The sequence below is a fragment of the Vipera ursinii genome, assembly GCF_947247035.1.
Source record: "Vipera ursinii genome assembly, chromosome: 14".
In the NCBI taxonomy this organism is placed as follows: domain Eukaryota; kingdom Metazoa; phylum Chordata; class Lepidosauria; order Squamata; family Viperidae; genus Vipera; species Vipera ursinii.
The window spans coordinates 12,368,614-12,389,611 of NC_139527.1; the positions used below are offsets into that span (position 1 = coordinate 12,368,614).

Below are 20,998 nucleotides of genomic sequence, written 5' to 3' on the forward strand. Positions count from 1 at the left end.
CGTGGAGGCGGACGCCTCCGACATTGCCATTGGGGCCGTGTTACTCCAGGCAGCGACGCCCAACGGTACCCTTTTCCCTTGCGCGTTTCACTCTCGGAAATTGAATCCCTCGGAGCGCAACTATACCATCTGGGAGAAGGAGCTGCTGGCCATCAAGGCGGCGTTCGAGGCTTGGAGGCATCATCTGGAGGGGGCGCGGCATCAAATCGAGGTCCGGACGGACCACAAGAATCTGGAAAGCCTGCAGACCGCTCGGAATTTGAACCAACGCCAGATCCGGTGGTCCCTCTTCTTTGCGAGGTTTGACTTCCGGGTGCGGTACATACCAAGCGGGCACAACCAGAGAGCGGATGCTCTGTCCAGGAAGCCCGAGTACACCCGAGTGGAAGACAAGCTTCCGCCCAGGACAGTGATCCCCGTCGAGTCTTTTGCTGCGGTGTGGGAGCCGGTGGATATACGGGCTCGGATCCGGGAGGCGCAGCAGCAGGAGGCGTGGGTGGCTCAGCGGAAGGAAGAGGTGGGGCCAGATTCGCTTTGGTCGGTCACGGATGGACTCCTGTATTATCGTGACCGGCTCTATGTTCCAGGAGGGCCACTCAGGGGACTCGTCCTCAGCCAGTGTCATGATAACCCGGCTGCGGGGCATTTTGGTCTGTTCAAGACTCTGAACCTGGTCTCCCGTACCTTCTGGTGGCCCCGAGTCCGACACGATGTCCAGTCTTATGTCACCTCCTGCGTTCCATGCAGGCAGGCCAAGTCAGCGACAGGGGCCCCGCCTGGTTTACTGCAGCCTTTGCCAACACCCAAGAGACCCTGGGGGGCTGTGTCCATGGACTTTCTGACGGATCTACCTCCATCCTCCGGCTTCACGACAGTGTTTGTGGTGGTGGACATGTTGACCAAGATGGCGCACTTCATCCCCTGTCGCGGCTTACCGTCAGCTCGCGCCACTAGTCGCATGTTCATCCAACAGGTGTTCCTGCTGCACGGCCTTCCTGATAGAGTCGTCTCCGATAGGGGGGCCCAGTTTACAGCCCGCTTCTGGCAGGAGTTGATGCGGGCGTTGGACATTAAGGTTTGCCTCTCGTCCGCGCATCATCCTCAGACCGACGGGGGTACCGAGAAGGTCATCGGCATCTTAGAGCAGTATCTGCGCTGCTACATTAACCTGCAGCAGGACAATTGGGTGGACTATTTGGCCATAGCCGAGTTTGCCTTTAACAACTCGCAGCACACCTCCACGCAGATGACACCGTTCTTGGCCAACGTGGGTTATCACCCCCGGTTTTTCCCCCTTTCTCCTGTGGACTCACCGGAGCCGGCAGCGAACGAATTCATGGCGGAGTTACAGGCGATCCATCGGTTGGTGCGACGGCAGCTGGAGAAGGCCAAGGCCGACTACAAGAGGTTCGCCGATCGGTCGAGAAGGGATACGCCTCCACTATCGGTGGGGGATCGGGTCTGGCTGTCCACCAGGAACCTACCATCCACTCGGCCGGTGAGGAAGCTGGACCACCGTTACCTTGGACCGTTTCCAGTCGAGGCCGTCATCAATCCGGTCGCCTATCGTTTAACTCTGCCACGTTCCCTGCGCGTGCATCCCGTCTTCCATCGGTCCTTGTTGGTCCCCGAACAACCGGCTTGTCCACTTCGCCAAGCGGAACCTCCCCCATCAGGACTTCGTGATGGAGGCAGCACCCTCGAGTACGAGGTTGCCAGCATCCGGGATTCCCGCTGGCTGAAAGGTCGCTTCCAGTACCTGATCGAGTGGAAAGGGTACGGGCCGGAGGACTTCACATGGGAAGACGCAACCGCCGTTCATGCCCCTGCGTTGATGACAGCGTTTCACGAACAATTTCCATCCCGACCGCATCCGGATCAGCAGCCCCGGTGGAAGGGCCCTTCAGTGCGGGATAGTGTTATGACTCAGGGCCAGCCGGTGGGTCCGGCAGCCGGTTCAGATGTATCGGATGACTCAGATGAGGGGGAGGAGGAGGGTGTGGAAGACGAACCGGCTGATGATGGCTTGGAGGCTTTGCAGAGCCCTCAGCCGGGGACCTCTTCTCAGCTGCGTGAGCCCGATAGTGCGGAGGATGATGACCCACAGCTGGCCCTGTTCAAGGACGCCCGACGCAGGAGGCAGTCGAGCAGGAACAAACAAAGAAAGGCTGTGGGACTCCTCGGGAGGAGGCACAGGGAGACCACGCCCTGAACTCTAAATAAAAGGAGTGTTTGGGGAGGGGCTGGTTGCTGAAAGCAACCCTTCCGCTTGAGGATTCAAGTTCCAGTGTTTTTGTTTCTTGTTCTGTTAATTGACTAATAAATCTTGGCAGACGCTTTTCAGCCTTGGACGCTCTCCAGTCTCTTCTGTTTGAATAGGGGTTTGCCTTACTACAAGGCCGGAAGAGGGCTGGTTCAGAACACCAACCACCAGTGCTGAAGAGGATGAAATTGACCGGTTCTATGAAGCCCTACAGCACCTTATAGAACTAACACCAAAAAATGATGTCCTTATCATCATGGGGGATTGGAATGCTAAAGTAGGAAGCCAAAAGATAACTGGAATAACAGGCAAGTTTGGCCTTGGAGTACAAAATGAAGCAGGGCACAGGCTGATAGAATTTTGTCAAGAGAATACAATGGTCATAGCAAACACTCTTTTCCAACAACCCAAGAGACGGCTCTACACATGGACATCACCAGACGGTCAACACAGAAATCAGATTGACTATATGCTCTGCAGCCAAAGATGGAGAAGCTCTATACAGTCAGTAAAAACAAGACCAGGAGCTGACTGTGGCTCAGACCATGAGCTTCTCCTTGCAAAGTTTAAGCTTAAACTGAAGAAAGTAGGGAAAAGCACTAGGCCACTCAGGTATGAATTAAATCATATCCCTGTTGAATATACAGTAGAGGTGACAAATAGATTTAAGGAATTAGATCTGATAGACAGAGTGCCTGAAGAACTATGGACAGAGGTTCGCGACATTGTACAACAGGTAGCAACCAAAACCATCCCAAAGAAAAAGAAATGCAAGAAAGCAAAATGGCTGTCTGAGGAAGCTTTGCAAATAGCTAAGGAAAGGAGGGAAGCGAAAGGCAAGGGAGAAAAACATAGATATGCCCAATTGAATGCAGAATTCCAGAGAACAGCTAGAAGAGATAAGAATGCCTTCTTAAATGAACAGTGCAAAAAAATAGAAGAAAACAATAGAATAGGGAGGACCAGAGATCTCTTCAAGAAAATTGGAGAGATGAAGGGAACGTTTAATGCAAAAATGGGCATGATAAAGGACCAAAATGGCAGGTACCTAACAGAGGCAGAAGAGATTAAGAAGAGGTGGCAAAATTACACAGAAGAACTATACAAGAATGAGCTTAATGTTCCTGATAATCACAATGAGGTGGTCACTGACCTCGAGCCAGACATCCTAGAATGTGAAGTGAAGTGGGCCTTAGAAAAGCTGAGCAACAACAAAGCTAGTGGAGGTGACAGTATTCCAGCTGAGCTATTCAAAATCTTAAAAGACAGTGCAGTAAAAGTGCTACACTCAATTTGCCATCAAATTTGGAAAACTCAACAGTGGCCACAGGATTGGAAAAGATCAGTTTACATTCCAATTCCAAAGAAAGGCAGTGCCAAAGAATGTTCAAACTATCGCACCATTGCACTCATTTCTCATGCTAGTAAAGTCATGCTTAAAATCCTACAAGCTAGACTTCAGCAGTATGTGGATCGAGAACTACCAGAAGTACAGGCAGGATTTCGAAGAGGCAGAGGAACTAGAGATCAAATTGCCAACATACGCTGGATCATGGAGAAAGCTAGGGAGTTCCAGAAAAACATCTGCTTCATTGACTATGCTAAAGCCTTTGATTGTGTGGATCATAACAAACTGTGGCAAGTTCTTAAAGAGATGGGAGTACCAGACCACCTTATTTGTCTCTTGAGAAACCTATATGCGGGTCAAGAAGCAACAGTGAGAACTGGACATGGAACCACTGATTGGTTCAAAATTGGGAAAGGAGTCCAGCAAGGCTGTATACTGTCGCCCTGCCTATTTAACTTATATGCAGAGCACATCATGAGAAAGGCAGGGCTAGATGAATCAAAAGTTGGAATTAAGATTGCAGGAAGAAATATCAACAACCTAAGATACGCAGATGATACCACTCTAATGGCAGAAAGTGAAGAAGAACTAAAGAGCCTCTTGTTGCGGGTGAAGAAGGAGAGTGCAAAACTTGGGTTGAAACTTAACATTAAGAAAACCAAGATCATGGCATCTGGCCCTCTCAATTCCTGGCAAATAGATGGGGAAGAAATGGAGGTAGTGGCAGATTTTATTTTCCTGGGCTCCAAGATCACTGCAGATGGGGACTGTAGCCAAGAAATTAAAAGACGCTTGCTCCTGGGGAGGAAAGCCATGGCAAATCTAGACAGCACACTAAAAAGCAGAGACATTATCCTGTCAACAAAAGTGCGTATAGTCAAGGCTATGGTCTTCCCAGTTGCAATGTATGGCAGTGAAAGTTGGACCATAAGAAAGGCTGAGCGCCAAAGAATTGAGGCCTTTGAACTATGGTGCTGGAGAAGACTCCTGCGAGTCCCTTGGACTGCAAGGCGATCAAACCGGTCAGTCCTAGAGGAGATCAATCCTGACTGCTCTTTAGAAGGCCAGATCCTGAAGCTAAAACTCAAATACTTTGGCCACCTAATGAGAAGGAAGGACTCACTGGAGAAGAGCCTAATGCTGGGAAAGATTGAGGGCAATAGAAGAAGGGGACGACAGAGAATGAGGTGGCTGGATGGAGTCACTGAAGCAGTAGGCGTGAGCTTAAATGGACTCCAGAAGATGGTAGAGGACAGGAAGGCCTGGAGGAATGTTGTCCATAGGGTCGCGATGGGTCGGACACGACTTCGCAGCTAACAACAACAACAATGAGCAGCTTTCAATAAAAATGTGATCAAAACTGAAAAATAAAATAAAATACTATTACTGGGCTAATTACAAGAAATTAGACTTAGAAGCTAAACTGGATTCCCTTAAAGGTTGACCTCAGTGATAAATATGACAAACTAGAGACTAAAGCAGAATACCGTTGCAACTATATCAAAGAAATGCAAACAACATACCATGAATAATCCTCTGAGCAGAGAAATGAAATATTTTCTTGAATTAAGTAAAAAGGAATCAATAGATATGGAAGAAACTTACATGTGATATTGCATTTAATTTAATTTAATTTAATTTAATTTAATAACATTTATATACCGCCCTTCTCCCTGAGGACTCAGGGCGGTTCACAGGGCAGAATAAAATAGCAAATACAAACATTAAAAAGAGATTAAACAATTGCCCTAGTTAAAACAATAGAAGTACAATTCTAAAAACCCCAAGATAAAATTAAAAGACCAAAGATAAAACAACCCCACCGATCCCCATCAGGCTAGGTCAGCTTGTACAAACAAAAATGTCTTGAGATCGCGACGAAAGGAGCGAAGATCGGGCGCCATCCGGAGCTCTACCGGTAGCTGATTCCACAGCTCCGGAGCGCCCACAGAGAAGGATCTCCCCCTGGGGGCCACCAATCGACATTCTCTGATCGGTGGCACCCTGAGGAGGCCCTCTCTGTGGGAACGCACAGGGCGCAGGGAGCTTGATGCCGGCAGCAGATGTTCCCTGAGGTACTCCGGCCCCATGCCATGGAGGGCTTTAAACATCGTTACCAGTACCTTGAATCTCACCCGAAAGACAACTGGCAACCAATGCAGCTCACGGAGCAGAGGTGTAACGTGGGAGTATCGGGAGACTCCCAACACCACTCTCGCGGCTGCATTCTGTACCAGTTGGAGCCTCCGGGTGGTCCTCAAGGGCAGCCCCATGTAGAGAGCGTTGCAGTAGTCCAGACGAGAGGACACGAGCGCATGAGTGACCGTGCACAAATCATCCCGGCTAAGATAGGGCCGCAACTGGCGCACCAGGCGAACCTGGGCGAAGGCCCCCCTAGTCACAGCTCCTATATGGTCTTCCAAGGTGAGCCGTGAATCTAGGAGGACTCCCAAGTTGCGAGCCCTATCTACGGGGGGTAATAGTTCACCCCCCATAGCCAGAGGTGGAATGTCCGAATAAACCCGGGATGAAGGTATGCAAAGCCACTCAGTCTTGTCGGGGTTGAGTTGAAGTCTGTTCCTCCCCATCCAGACCCGAACCGCCTCCAGGCAACGGGACATCACGTTGAGGGCATCACTGGGGTGGTTTGGGGTCGAAAAGAAAAGTTGGGTATCATCAGCGTACTGATGATACCCAACTCCAAAGCCACGAATGATCTCACCCAGTGGTTTCATGTAGATGTTGAACAGGAGAGGCGAGAGGACCGACCCCTGAGGAACTCCACAAATGAGAGACCTCGCGGTCGACCTCTGCCCCCCTGCCAACACCGACTGCGAACGTCCCAAGAGATAGGAGGAGAACCACTGTAAAACTGTGCCTCCCACTCCCAGTCCCCTGAGACGCCGCAGCAAGATACCATGGTCGATGGTATCGAAAGCCGCCGAGAGGTCTAATAGAACTAGAACAGAGGAATGCCCCCTGTCCCGAGCCCTCCAGAGATCATTCACCAGCGCGACCAATGCCGTCTCCGTGCTGTGCCCGGGCCTGAAACCCGATTGGTACGGGTCTAGATAATCCGCTTCATCCAGGACCAGAGGGAGCTGATGCGCCACCACACTCTCAACAACCTTCGCAAGAAAGCGAAGGTTGGAGACAGGACGAAAGTTGTTCAATACAGCTGGGTCCAGGGCAGGCTTCTTGAGGAGAGGCCTCACCACCGCCTCCTTCAAGACGGCGGGGAAGATACCCTGACTCAGAGAAGCCGATATAACTGCCTGGAACCAGCTGCGTGTCCTCTCCCGGGCTGCATAGACCAGCCAGGAAGGGCACGGGTCCAATAAACATGTGGTGGTGCTCAGCCTCCCCATGATCCTGTCCACTTCCTCCGGAGTCACAGAATCAAACTCCTCCCAGGTGATATCGACAAGACCGCCCGTGTCCTGATCGTCAGACTCTGCCCAGTCAGAGTCCAGACCGGTCCGAATCCGAGCGATTTTGTCCGACAGATGTTGGTTAAACTCCTCGGCACGCCCCTGCAAGGGATCCTCCCTCACCTCCTGATTTAGGAGGGAGCGAGTCACCCTAAACAGGGCGGCCGGGCGATTATCTGCGGACGCGATAAGGGTGGCGAAGTGGTTAGACCTCGCCTCCCTTATTGCAGCGAGATAAGACCTAATGTAGGCTCTTAGTCGCAATCGGTCGGATTCGGATTGGCTGGACCTCCAACCGCTCTCTAGGCCCCGTCTCCGACGCTTCATCTCCCGGAGCTCCGCAGAGAACCATGGAGCTCGACGGGATCTGCACCGGGTCAGGGGCCGCAGGGGTACAACTCGGTCAAGAGCCTCAGTGGCCGTCCTTTCCCAGGCTTCCACTAAGGCATCGGCCGAGCTGTGAGCAAGGGAGGCAGGTGGGGACCCCAGCGCCGCCTGGAACCTCTGGGGATCCATTAAGCGTCTGGGGCGGTACCATTTAAGTGGTTCCAAACACCCACGGCGGGGGGTGGCAAAACGGAAGACCAGCCGCAGGAGATGATGATCGGTCCATGACAGGGGCATAATAATTGGAGAGCCCCCACCAAGATCATCTAACCACCGTCCAGACAAAAAAACTAGGTCAAGGGTGTGGCCTCCTTCATGAGTCGGTCCCAAAATTACTTGCGTCAGGTCCATGGCCGTCATGGAAGCCATGAACTCCCGAGCCAACTCAGATGATCCTCCCAGCGATGGTAGGTTGAAGTCCCCCAAAACTATAAGTTTCGGGAACTCAACCACCAGCCCAGAGAGGACATCGAGCAGCTCAGGCAGGGCTGCTGCTGCGTGACTAGGCGAAAGGTACACCAGCAGCAAGCCCAACTGCGCACCAGGGCCGCATCTCAAAAAGAGAGACTCACACCCGACTATCTGGGGAACGGTAGCCTCCCGTGGACACAAGGTCTCCCTCATAACAACAGCCACTCCCCCACCCCTACCCTGAGCCCGAGGCCGGTGCAGCACCCGGAAACCTGGTGGGCAAAGATCAACCAGAGGAATGCCGCCCTCTGGGCCCAACCAAGTTTCCGTGATGCAAGCCAGGTCCGCCTGCTCACCCTCGACCAAGTCTCGGACGAGAGGAGCCTTGTTAGCGACCGACCTGGCATTCAAGTACACCAGCCGGAGCTCAGGAGGCTGCACATCCTCACTCCCGGGACCTCGGGGCGGAACCAGAGGGTCGGAGTGCCTCACCGCTTGTAAGCAGCGGAGAGGCCTTCCCTGAGACCGATACGGCCCTCTGTTCCTACACCCGCTGCCATTCCCTATCGTCGTGGGGATGGATAGTCCCACGACTGGCCCTGGAGCCCCAGAAGCAGCCGACCCCCGCTCCTCCCCTCCGCGATCAGCCTCAGCACTAGCCTGAACAGAGGTAGTTGGACTGCCCCCCTCATCCAAACAACCAAGAAAAGAACCCTCCCTCCTCCCTAACCCCCCAAAAAATTTTGACAAAAAGCAAACCAAGGACCTCCTATTAGGTTTACGTCGGAGGCCCATAGCCGTGCCCGGCCATCTCTCAGGATCCCAATAAATGGGACCTTCCTCGAGATTGTACTCGGCTGGAAAGGCGGGCCGCCTCCAGGAAGGGGGAGCACCCCTGAGGGCGAGCAAGTCCGTAGAGGAGTACCTAAGACAAGGCATAAGAGCAGTCCAGATATAGGCAGTCCATAGTCAATTGATTTAAGGAGGAACCAAACAGAGAGCAAATAGGTGTCCCGAGCCTCCACCCAGCCACTGCCACTCAGCTGGGTGCCACCCCAGGACAGGCCAACCACCGCCCTCTCACGACAGTTGGAGAGCCTATACCAGGGGGAATGGTCCGAAACATCCATCCTGGGTACAGCATGTCCCCTAGAGCTCTCACCTCTAGGGGCAGCAGATGTAAGTTCAGGCCACCCTCTCACTGTGGCCAGTACCCAGGGAACTCTGAATCCTTTGGGGACGATATGTGAATGGCAATAAAGAGCAGTCCGAAGGCAGGGATGAGATAGTATATTACATCATCAAAGTCTGCACTACTAGATGGCAAAATCCTCCGCTGCTCTGTCCTTCGAGAAGATTGATCATGGCGAGTTCTGCAGTCATTGGGGTCTTCCAAATAATCTAATTCTTTTAGGTCCACAAATCCAATGGCACCAACCAAAGTCACAACTGGTGCCACGGGAAGCATAGATCTTTCAAGGGACCACTGGGATCCACCGGAATTAACCGGCTAGCCCAGGAACCTTCGAGGCCACCAACAGCAGTGAAAGTACCAGGCCATCTAGAAAGAGTAAAGTAAGCAGAGGAAGCGATAAGTTGAGTGCAGCGTCGCCGCTGAGCCGCCAGGGCCACTGCCACCACCGGAGCGTTGCTGCAGACGCCGCCGCCATTGCTGCCGCCGCCAGGACGCTGATGGAACCGAGAATAATCCAGCCCTTCCCGCCACCGATCGAGAACGGGCCAACAAGGCTCAGGCGGGAACGGGCAAACAGTCAGACAGACAACCCAGCAAGCAGTCGATGGAAAGGAAGGCCTAGAGCGGCCCTGGAGCAACGCCGCCGCCGCCGCCGTCCCCGTCGCCATCGGAACGAGCCAAGAACGCCGCCGCCGCCGCCGAGGGAGACCAAGCCGACCACAGAAGCGGCCCGAAATGGCCCGAAGCGCCTCCGCCGAAACCGCCAGCAGCGAGGGACCATCCGAGGACGCCAGCTCCGCCACCGCCGAGGACGCCCAGCAAGCAGTCGATGGAAAGGAAGGCCTAGAGCGGCCCTGGAGCAACGCCGCCGCCGCCGCCGACCCCGTCGCCATCGGAACGAGCCAAGAACGCCGCCGCCGCCACAGCCGAGGAAGACCAAGCCGACCACAGAAGCGGCTCGAAATGGCCCAAAACGCCTCCGCCAAGACCGCCAGCAGCGAGGGACCCTCCGAGGACGCCGGCTCCGCCACCGCCGAGGACGCCGCTGCCGAAACCGCCGGCCGCCGAAACTACCAGGTACCGCGAAAACGGCCCGGAAAATGCCCGAGGGAGCGGGTAGGCGCCGCAAACATCCAGTCCGAGAAAGCAGCAGAGCCGGCAGCAAAACAGCAGACCAGAACCTTCATCCTTCAGCTGCCAAATCAATTGCCCTCACTATCCCCCCAACCCAGAGGGTGTAAACACCCCTGGGGGGCTCCTAGGACGCCTATTTTCTGAGACTTGCAGAGCTCACCCTAACAGATCAGCCTGCACGTCCGCCATCTTGGAATTCTATTATTAAGAATTTATATTTATATTGTAACTATTGGTAAGGAAGTAAAGGCAAGAAAATAAAATTTCAGAAATTAAGCAGACAAATCAAGAGCCTAAAGTGCAATTGGCACAAACGTCTCCACTTTTCTTACTGTCTTTCTCCCTGTGAAACCCTAGGATATTAAAGTGCTGAGAACTTTGGGGCGAGGGATTACGGAATGTAATTTTAAGACAAAACATAGATTTTAGGAAGACCAATGTTCATAAGAAATACCTCATAGAAAGAAAACATTGAAGGAAGACGTTCTTCCTAAATGCTACATTTATTTATGTTTGCTGAATGCTAAGCAAACAATTTATTTTTATAGAAAACCAAGCAATATCATTGAGGGACATATTGGTAATTTGCAAGAGCTTGGTAAAGAGAGTTGGAATATTCTATAAACCAATGGAATAGTATCTTAAGAAATGTCATTTTCTATGGTCTCAATATGAGATTAATTCAACAGAAAATTTTTCTTTCATTTATATTGGACTTTTCTAAAGATATTCAAAAAAGGTTGGATGTCAAGCTTTAGATGTAAACGGGGAGATATCAGCTTACATTTTTTGAACAATGCAAGATGCAGAACAATTATTTACCCTCGTTATATCAAGGGTGGAGATCAAAAGCGACTAATACTATGAGAAATTGACATTTCTACTCACGTAAAATTTAAGCAGAGCTCCATCTGAGTTGCAGCACCAGGATCTCCTTCCAAGGTATTCATGGGCTGTGTTCAGCAGCATAAGGGAAGAAGGCAGCATAGGCATGTCTTGAATGGGAGACACTGAGAGTAAGATGAGAAACAAGTAGAACTCTCATCAATTTTAGAAGGATGGGTGACAAACTTCAGAGAGCAGTTTCTCATTTTACACACTTAACAGAGTATTTTAGACATCTTTCTGCTCTAACAAAGTCTTCCAAAGCAAGGGACAAGTCACTCAAAGGACTCACTCAGAATAGTCTGCCAAATTGCTTGATCACCTTGCCCTCCTCAGCATGCAGCTACTGCTGCATTTTGCATTAACAGCACCAATTTGGAGATAATGAGGGTATCAGAAACTTTCACAAGAGCTTCTGGTTCCAAGAAGGGTCATCCTGAAGCTGGATAAATCCATCCCTGGCCATGAGGCCTGCTGATTTTGAAGGAGCTGAGAAACCAAGTTGGGGAACTTCTCCTTAAGGCAGAGCCTCAAGATGGAGAGGAGTCAGTCAATCACACTCTGGTTACCAGTCAAACAGCTAATCAATCATGCTAGAGTTAAGCCTCAATTTGCTATGTTCCATTAGGCCTTGTGGCTTCCAGGTATCAGATAAGGAATTATGAGGTCAGCATGGATTAACCAAAGTTAGAGAATGACTTGATCAGGCAACTTCCTTAACGGCAATACAGTAGACTCTGGTTCTCAAACTGTATGCTGCATGCTCCTGTGAGTTCACTGCAGTACCTTTGGCATTGTGGCACAATCTGAGAATTGTGGGGTGACAGGCAAAATTACTGAGACACTAAGAGTGCTGTAAACTGAAAAAGTTTGGGAACCTTGGCTGCAGACCTGATGCACCTTGTCACTAGAAAACCGCCGGATGAAGAGCCTGATGCCATTCTGATACGCTCAGATCAATACACCCGAGAGTCTCGGGCACTTAGAGATGCCACCTTGCATCCCCTTTTGGGATCCTTTGCAGAGGACAGGCCTAGGGACAGAGGACTACAGAAGGATGGGAAGGAGGAAAAAAGACCCTGAAGAAAGGAAAAGAAATGCCAGGACTCACCTCCTTCCTGCGGATTCTGCAGCTGCTCCTCGTCTTGGCAGCAAAGGGGCTGGACGTTTTCTTCTTCATGCTGAATGATCCGATGAAGAATAATCCAGGGAAGCACCGAGGACACAAATGGCTCTTTGGGTTCCTCCTGGACTACCATGCTGCAGTCGATAATCTAAACGCCAGAGAGAGAAACCAAGAAAATTAAAGTCACAAATCGAGAGTCAGTCCTCTAGTTCAGATGTTCGAGATGCAAAACAAGACAAAAAGAGAGCATTACTAAAGGCACCGAGGCAAACCTTTGTTATTTGTCAGTGCTCACCCCACCCCCACCCCCGCCCCTCCGTATGGTCTCATGGGACGTACATCTAAGCACTGCGGGAGCTCTGCAGAACTGGGCTGCAGAGTCAAGAACAGGTAGTCCTCAGTTAACGAGTGCCCTGTTCAGTGACCATTCAAAGTTACAGAGGCATTGAAAAAGTAACTTCAGGACTGTTATAACTGTGACAGTATCTCCATGGTCACATGATTACAATTTGGGCACTGGTATAGGTGGTACCTGGCTCAATAGTAGCAACTGTGAAAGGGATCTCAGAGTCCTAGTGGACAATCACTTAAATACGAGCCGGCAATGTGCTGCAGCTGCCAAAAAAGCCAACACAGTGCTAGGCTGCATTAACAGAGGGATAGAATCAAGATCACATGAAGTACTAATACCACTTTACAATCCCTTGGTAAGGCCACACTTGGAATACTGCACCCAGTTTTGGTCACCATGATATAAAAGTATGTTGAGACTCTGGTATTTTAATATCCATGTAAGCTGCTTTGAGTCTCCATGTGCGAGTAGGATACAATATAAATTTTCTAAATAAATAAATAATTAGAACAATTAATCAGTGGAACGACTTGCCTCCAGAAATTGTGGATACTCCAACATGGAGGTTTTTAAGAAGAGACTGGACAGCCATTGTCTGAAATGATATAGGGTTTCCTGCCTGAGCAGGGGGTTGGACTAGATGACCTCCAAGGTACCTTCCAACTCTCTAATTCTGTTATTCACACCCAGTGCACATTCACAAGCATTGCAGTATCCCATGGACATGTAATCGATGTTTGTGAGTCTCATAGCCGGCCTCTGACAAAGTCTATGGAGAAGCTAGGAGTAAAATTGCAACTCGTGGTCACATGATGTCTCCTTAACTATCACGGGTAATTCATTTAACAGTCACAGCAGAACTGACACTGGAAGTCCAGTGCTGTGACATTGCTCAAGAATTGTGACAGAGTTGTCGGGCCAATTGTGGTCATTAAGTGAGGACTACCTAAAAGATGATTGTTGAGCCAGACGAACATTTACAGACCTCTGGTGGGAGTCTTGTCACTTTTCACGGAGATGTGTCCCTTTTTGCTCTGGTTTTCCCTGCAACCAATATCTGGAGGCCCGATATGAAATGTTACAAAATTTTATCACAGTATGTAAGCTATATCTCTATAAAACCTGTGGTCCTGTGAACATAAGGGTGCTTTTTTCTTCTCCCTCTCTGAAGTACACAGCTGGCTGCTGCTCCAAATGGAGCTCTTAGGATGAAAGCTGTAGCTGTCATGGTTCCGACAAATGCAGTACTTCAAAGAACTTCAAGGCATTGTTTATCTTAAAGAATCTTTTAATAGAGTAGCATAGCTTCAGCACAAACATGTTGGAAGCCAAGATCCGAATTCTCCTCCCTTAAACACATCATACCAAAGAACAATTCCCTCCCTTAATTAAACGTCATAAATCACATTCTCCAATTAGTTTAAAATGCAAACTTTCCCTGCCTTTGTCAACCCCCAATTCTTATCTTCTCTTTATTACAGTCTTAAAATACATTCTCCCAACTCCCCCCCCCCCAGCCTCCACTAATTCTAACTCTAAGAGTAACAAACAGGTTAAAGAAAAAGGCTACATCTCCCTGTTGTCAAGCAGGAACATCCCATGTTAGCAGCATTGACAAGAGCAGCTGCGGGATCAAGGGCAGACTCCCCCACACCCCCTTACCTGGATGAGGTTGTGACTTAATCGGGTGAGATTCAGCAGAGAAGCTTCGCTCAGGCTGCTGCAGTCTGTGGAGAGGGAGTGACTGATACCCTGGAGCAGCTGGGTCACAGTGGCTACCCACTCCTCCTTGGCCGAGGGGGCTGTCATATTGATCATCTGCTGGAAAGCTTCGTTCAAGGCCACTTCAGAGCATTCCAAGCACTGCTGGTAGTCCTTCAGCCGAAGGAGGGAATCCTAGGGAATATCAGGAAGGGGGCAGAAGACAAAAAAAAAACAAAAACCCAGAGGGAAGAGAAGGAAGCGTTGCATGAGACATAAAAGCTGCTTCCTTCACGCTGGAGAGCAAGGCCAGAAAGGTTATACATAACCCTATCTCACCCTTCCTTTTGAGGGCCCACAGTTTTGTGCAAAGCATACACACACATAAAAGAACAAGAAATATTGTCAGGGAAAGAGGTAGAAAAAGAAATACAGTCATATCTCAATCCTGCTCCTGAAGTGTCCCCACTCTCAAGGTTGCTCCTGATGTCTCCACTTTCTCTTCCAGATAACCAAGTGGGAAGAAGCCTCCTCTTATACACAGCCAGTTTTCAGACAAATGTCTGTTCCCTGCATCTGACAACACCAATGCCACCAACACAATGTCTAAACACTGAGGCACCCCTCCTCCCATCTTCACCATCATTCGTTCAGGTACACAATGGACATTCGTTTCTTTTCCATCAGGAGATACAGACTGACGAATCCCCTTTCAAGCAGTCATCCATTTCAGCCATTCTCCATTTCCAGGTGGGCCAAAATCTTTCTTGTTTCACTGTCAGCCAACCATTCATGTCATATAAAAGAGAAATTCCCTCCAGACAATTTGTTCAGAATGTTGCAGAATTCCCCCTTAATTTCACCTCCAATTTGCCATTATTACTTTTCATTTAAACATAATATGAACTATCACCAACGTATGCCTTGTCATTTTCACATGCACTCACGAGAACCTAAGGCACACCAATTTACGTTGTCTGGCACACAATCCTGGACTTTCTAAAATATTTTAGCGTAAAAAAAACATTTACAGATTATACAAGTTGCATGTTAAAAGAAAAAAAGAAAACCACCCTTATTTTCACAGGAAACACTAAACTCACACATCGGCTTTGCACTAGTACCAAATTAAATGAAATCTAGTCCTTTACAAACTTATGTTAAAAGAAATCTGAATTTCAAATAAGGAAGAAGGGTTCAGATAAAATTGCAGTCCATAAACAGATTACTTCAGATTAAAGTAGAATTGTATCAAATTTTAAATTTAACAAAAGTATTGCATTCTCCAAACTTAATCTACCAATCCTCTAAAGAAGGAAGTGAATTCAATTGCCAGAAGCAGGGGCCATCACGGGGAAGGCCCACTTGGTGTACTTTCTAGGAATATATGGCTCGGTGCTTCTTAACAGAAAAATCCTTGGCAAGAATGGAAACCCGGTTCTTAAAATTTATTTCATCCTATGGCCAATCATTTTCCAGAATTGCTGAGCTTTTTGAGACTATTGCCAAATATAAAGAAAGATCCAACTTATTACATTTGCAGCAGGATTTTTTAAAATATGGACTATCCATTTGAAAGTTGTAACTGGAATAATATACTAATAGTAAAATAAATATATATATATGCTAATTTTCTGTAAGTGCAATATTCACAGTAAATTGATATTTTTCTTCCAAGAATATATGTTGAATGGATAAAATTTGGCATCTGTTTCATCATGCAAAGTTTCACTTCTTCAGTTTCTGAATCTTACTTCAATAGTAACCTACAGTTGCAAGAAAAAGTATGTGAACCCTTTGGGATTACATGGAGTTTTGCATGAATTGGCCATAAAATGCGCTCTAAACGTCATGTAAGTCACAACAATAGAAAAACACAGTCTGCTTAAAATAATATTACACAAACATTAGCTGTTGTCATGTTTTAATTGAACATAAAATGGAAACATGCACAGTGCAGGGTGGAAAAAGTATGTGAACCTTTGGACTTAATAACTGGTTGACCCTCCTTTGGCAGCAATAACCTCAACCAAACGTTTCCTGTAGTTGCAGATCAGACTTGCACAACGATCTGGAGTAATTTTGGACCACTCCTCTTCACAAAACTGTTTCAGTGTAGCAATATTCTTGGGATGTCTGGTGTGAATCGCTCTCTTAAGGTCATGCCACAACATTTCAATCGGGGTGAGGTCAGGACTCTGACTTGGCCACTCCAGAAGGCGTATTCTGTTCTGTTGAAGCCATTGTTTTGTTGAATTACTTGTATGCTTTGGGTCATTGTCCTGTTGCATCACCCATCCTCTGCGGAGCTTCAGTTGGCAGACATATGGTTGTACATTTTCCTGCAAAATGTCCTGATAAACTCTGGAATTCATTTTCCCATCAATGACAACAATCCGTCCAGGCCCTGAGGCAGCAAAGCAGCCCCAAACCATGATGCTCCCTCCGCCATGTTTTACAGTGGGGATGAGGTTTTGATGTTGGTGTGCTGTGCCGTTTTTTCTCCACACATAGCGTTGTGTGTTTTTCCCAAACAACTCAATTTTGGTTTCATCTGTCCACGTTTGAAGTTAGCAAAAGAGCACCTGGATGTTCCACAGCACTACAGGCAAAATATACTGTGGACAGATGAAACCAAAATTGGTCTTCTGCCATTTTGAAAAAGGCCTTAGGTAGTATATTTCTTTGCAGTGAAAGTTGGACCATAAGAAAGGCCGAGCGCCAAAGAATTGAGGCCTTTGAATTGTGGTGCTGGAGAAGACTCCTGCGAGTCCCTTGGACTGCAAGGCGATCAAACCGGACAGTCCTAAAGGAGATCAACCCCGACTGCTCTTTAGAAGGCCAGATCCTGAAGTTGAAACTCAAATACTTTGGCCACCTAATGAGAAGGAAGGACTCACGGTTTCATCTGTCCACAGTATATTTTGCCAGTAGTGCTGTGGAACATCCAGGTGCTCTTTTGCAAACTTCAAACGTGCTGCAATATTTTTTTTGGACAGCAATGGCTTCCTCCGTGGTGTCCTCCATGTACTCCATTCTTGTTTAATGTTTTCCTTATTGTAGATGTGTCAACAAAAATGTTAGCATGTGCCAGAGATTTCTGTAGGTCTTTAGCTGACACTCTAGGATTCTTCTTTACCTCATTAAGCATTATGCGCTGTGCTCTTGAAGTCATTTTTACAGGACGACCACACCTAGGGAGAAGAGCAACAGTGCTAAACTTTCTCCATTTGTAGACAGTCTGTCTTACCGTGGACACATGAACATCAAGCCTTTTGGAGATACTTTTGTAACCCTTTCCAGCTTCATGCAAGTCAACAATTCTTGATCGTAGGTCTTCTGAGAGCTCTTTTCTGCGAGGCATGGTTCACATCAGACAGTGCTTCTTGAGACCAGTAAACCCCAAACAGGTGTGTGTTTTTAAAGGGCAGGACAGCTGTCAGCAACACATCCAATATCATCACACTGATTGGAGTCAAGGTTGGCTCACTCCTGGCTCCAATTAGCTCTTGGAGAAGTCATTAGGCTAGGGGTTCACATACTTTTTCCACCCTGCACTGTGAATGTTTCCATCTTATGTTCAATTAAAACATGACAACAGCTAATGTTTGTGTAGACTGTGTAGATTTTAAGCAGACTGTGTTTTTCTATTGTTGTGACTTACATGACGTTTAGAGTGCATTTTATGGCCAATTCATGCAAAACTCCACATAATCCCAAAGGGTTCACGTACTTTTTCTTGCAACTGTGTATCTAAATCCCCAAAGATGCTCTGAATCCTGTGCCGTAAGCCTTTCAAATTTGGTCAAAAATGTTGTGCCACCTCATTTTTGTATTTGCATACTGATTTGAGGATGCTGAAAAGAAACTTCTGGCAGTTTCTGACCATTCCATGGAGAGTGAATGACCTTTCTTTGATTCCTCTTGGGATCATTTGAAATGAAACTATAATCCAGTGATGACGAACCTTTTAGAGACCGAGTGCCCAAAACCTGCCCCCGCCTCCACCTTGCACCCCCAGGCTGCCCCTCAGCCCGCTCCGCCCCCTGCTCTGCTCACCCGCAGGGCCACCCACTGCCTCCACAGCCCGCCACAGATTGCACAGTGGCCCAGCACCATGGCAGCTAGACTCTCTGCCCGCGCCCTACAGCATCAACTGCATGCCGCAGGGTGTGAGGGCAGTCTTGTCTCCGCTGCCTGGCTGCCATGTCCTTGGCTGCCCTGCTCCGTGCAGGCTGCGCTCAGGAGCGACTCTCTGGGGGGGGCTGCCGATGAGGAGGGGGCTGCAGGGGGAGGCGGGGCTGAGGCGATGGTGAACGTGCCCACGGAGAGGGCTCTGAGTGCCACCACTGCTATAATCCATGATAACATATTCCTTCTTAATACAGATATTCTTCCTTACCATAAAAAATTAATTTTTCCATGTTATGAATTTTTTTCAGATATATAATTATTTTTGAATAAGTCTTCATTGTTTATACAAAAGGCTTAATATTTTTTTATTAAACCCTGTTATTTGTTGCATTTTATATACTGATTTGCATTTTAATGAGTGAAGTAAGTATTTGATCCCTTATCAATCAGCAAGACTTCTGGCTCCCAGGTGTCTTTTATACAGGTAATGAGCTAAGATTAGGAGTGATCTCTTAAAGGGAGTGCTCCTAATCTCAGCTCATTACCTGTATAAAAGACACCTGTCCACAGAAGCAATCAATCAATCAGACTCTAAACTCTCCAACATGGCCAAGACCAAAGAGCTGTCCAAGGATGTCAGAGACAAGATTGTAGACCTACACAAGGCTGGAATGGGCTACAAGACTATCGCCAAGCATCTTGGTGAGAAGGTGACAACAGTTGGTGCAATTATTCACAAATGGAAGAAACACAAAATAACTGTCAATCTTCCTCGGTCTGGGGTTCTGTGCAAGATCTTACCTCGTGGAGTTTCAATGATCATGGGTACGATGAGAAATCAGCCCAGAACTACAAGGAATGATCTTGCCAATGATCTCAAAGCAGCTGGGACCAGAGTCACCAAGAAAACAATTGGTAACACACTACGCCATAAAGGACTGAAATCCTGCAGCGCCTGCAAGGTCCCCCTACTCAAGAAAGCACATGTTCAGGCCTGTCTGAAGTTTGCCAATGAACACCTGAATGATTCAGAGGAGAACTGAGTGAAGGTGTTGTGGTCAGACCAAAATCGAGCTCTTTGGCATCAACTCGCTGTGTTTGGAGGAGGAGGAATGCTGCCTATGACCCCAAGAACACCATCCCCACTGTCAAACATGGAGGTGGAAACATTATGCTTTGGGGGTGTTTTTCTGCTAAGAGGACAGAATAATTTCACCACATCAAAGGGACGATGGATGTACTGTCAAATCGTGGGTGAGAACCACCTTCCCTCAGCCAGGGCATTGAAAATGGGTCGTAGAGAGACAATGACCCAAAAGACACAGCCAAAGCAACAAAGGATTGGTAGGTCCTGGAGTGGCTTAGCCAATCTCCAGAACTTAATCACATAGAAAATCTGTGGAGGGAGCTGAAGGTTCAAGCTACCAAACATCAGCCTCAAAACCTTAATGACTTGGAGAGGATCTGCAAAGAAATCCCGCCTGAAATGTGTACAAATCTGGTGGCCAACTACAAGAAATGTCTGACCTCTGTGATTGCCAACAAAGATTTTGCCACCAAGTACTAAGTCATGTTTTGCAAAGGGGTCAAATACTTATTTCACTCATTAAAATGCAAATCAGTTTATAACTTTTTTGAAATGCATTTTCTGGATTTCTTTGTTGTTATTCTGTCTCTCACTGTTAAAATAAACCTACCATTAAAATTACAGACTGATCATTTCTTTGTCAGTGGGCAAATGTAGAAAATCAGCAGGGGATCAAAATATTTTTTCTCCTCACTGTATAATTTTAATTTATGGGCCTTTTCCAGCTTGACTATTCTAGCTGTATTTTCTCTGCCAACTATTATGATCTGATATCCTGGCAGACATTAAATTCACTACACTCTACAAAAGGAGTGAAACGGCATTAATGCTGTGAGGCCACGTTTATCTTTCTTCAGCAATTCTTCCTCATATCTTTAGGCTAATTCTTCCTCATATTTTTAGACTAATTTACACCAATTAACCTGAAAGAAAAAAAATCAAGCTCACCTGTAGCAAGAGAAGTTGAGCTGGCCTCTCTGGAATGGAGATGACAAACTCCAAGTGCCCCGTCCTGCTGTCCCCACTGAGGCACAACGTGGGGCGGAGCAGCTGAACCACGGCCCTGTAGTCCCCAGCCTCATACAAGCGCTGGAGCTCCTCTAAAGACTGGCACCTTTCCAGGGACTTCAGATTCTTATCAATCTGCAAAAATTGGCTGGGTCACACTCCAATCTAATGTCTACTTGGGGTTAAAAACAACCCCTTACCCCAATGACCAAACAAGACAGTGGCAGAAGCCCCACAGCAGGCTGGCTCACAAAGTCAACCACGACATACAGAGAACTCCTGTTCCCTCTTTCCCTTACATTCGAGGAACTCCAGAGAATGCACAGTGGAAAGATGACCGACAGCTGAGGTGGAAAGACATTCTAAGAGCAGCGTTTTATTTCATTTTTAAAAACCACTCCTTTTTTCTTAAAACTAGAAGCATAAATAGAGTATTTGAATCAAGCATTGTCTCCAACATAGAGATAATGCTTTTAATATCGGATAAAACCAGGACCCACCAAACCGCAAAATGCCGACTCAAATGCAAGTGCGGA

The 20,998-nt window shown here is 47.9% G+C and overlaps 1 protein-coding gene across 2 annotated transcripts in view; it reads right to left on the minus strand.

The window, feature by feature from the left end:
• CABIN1 (calcineurin binding protein 1) overlaps positions 1-20,998 on the minus strand; it is a 106,531-nt gene that overhangs the window by 56,107 nt on the left and 29,426 nt on the right. For both annotated transcript variants that reach the window (XM_083373759.1, XM_083373758.1), the window contains exons 15-18: positions 20,403-20,597; positions 14,195-14,428; positions 12,166-12,328; positions 11,058-11,179 (exon numbers count right to left, since the gene is read on the minus strand). In XM_083373759.1, coding sequence (XP_083229885.1) covers positions 11,058-11,179; positions 12,166-12,328; positions 14,195-14,428; positions 20,403-20,597 — 714 coding nt within the window. The remainder of the gene's footprint in view (positions 1-11,057; positions 11,180-12,165; positions 12,329-14,194; positions 14,429-20,402; positions 20,598-20,998) is intronic.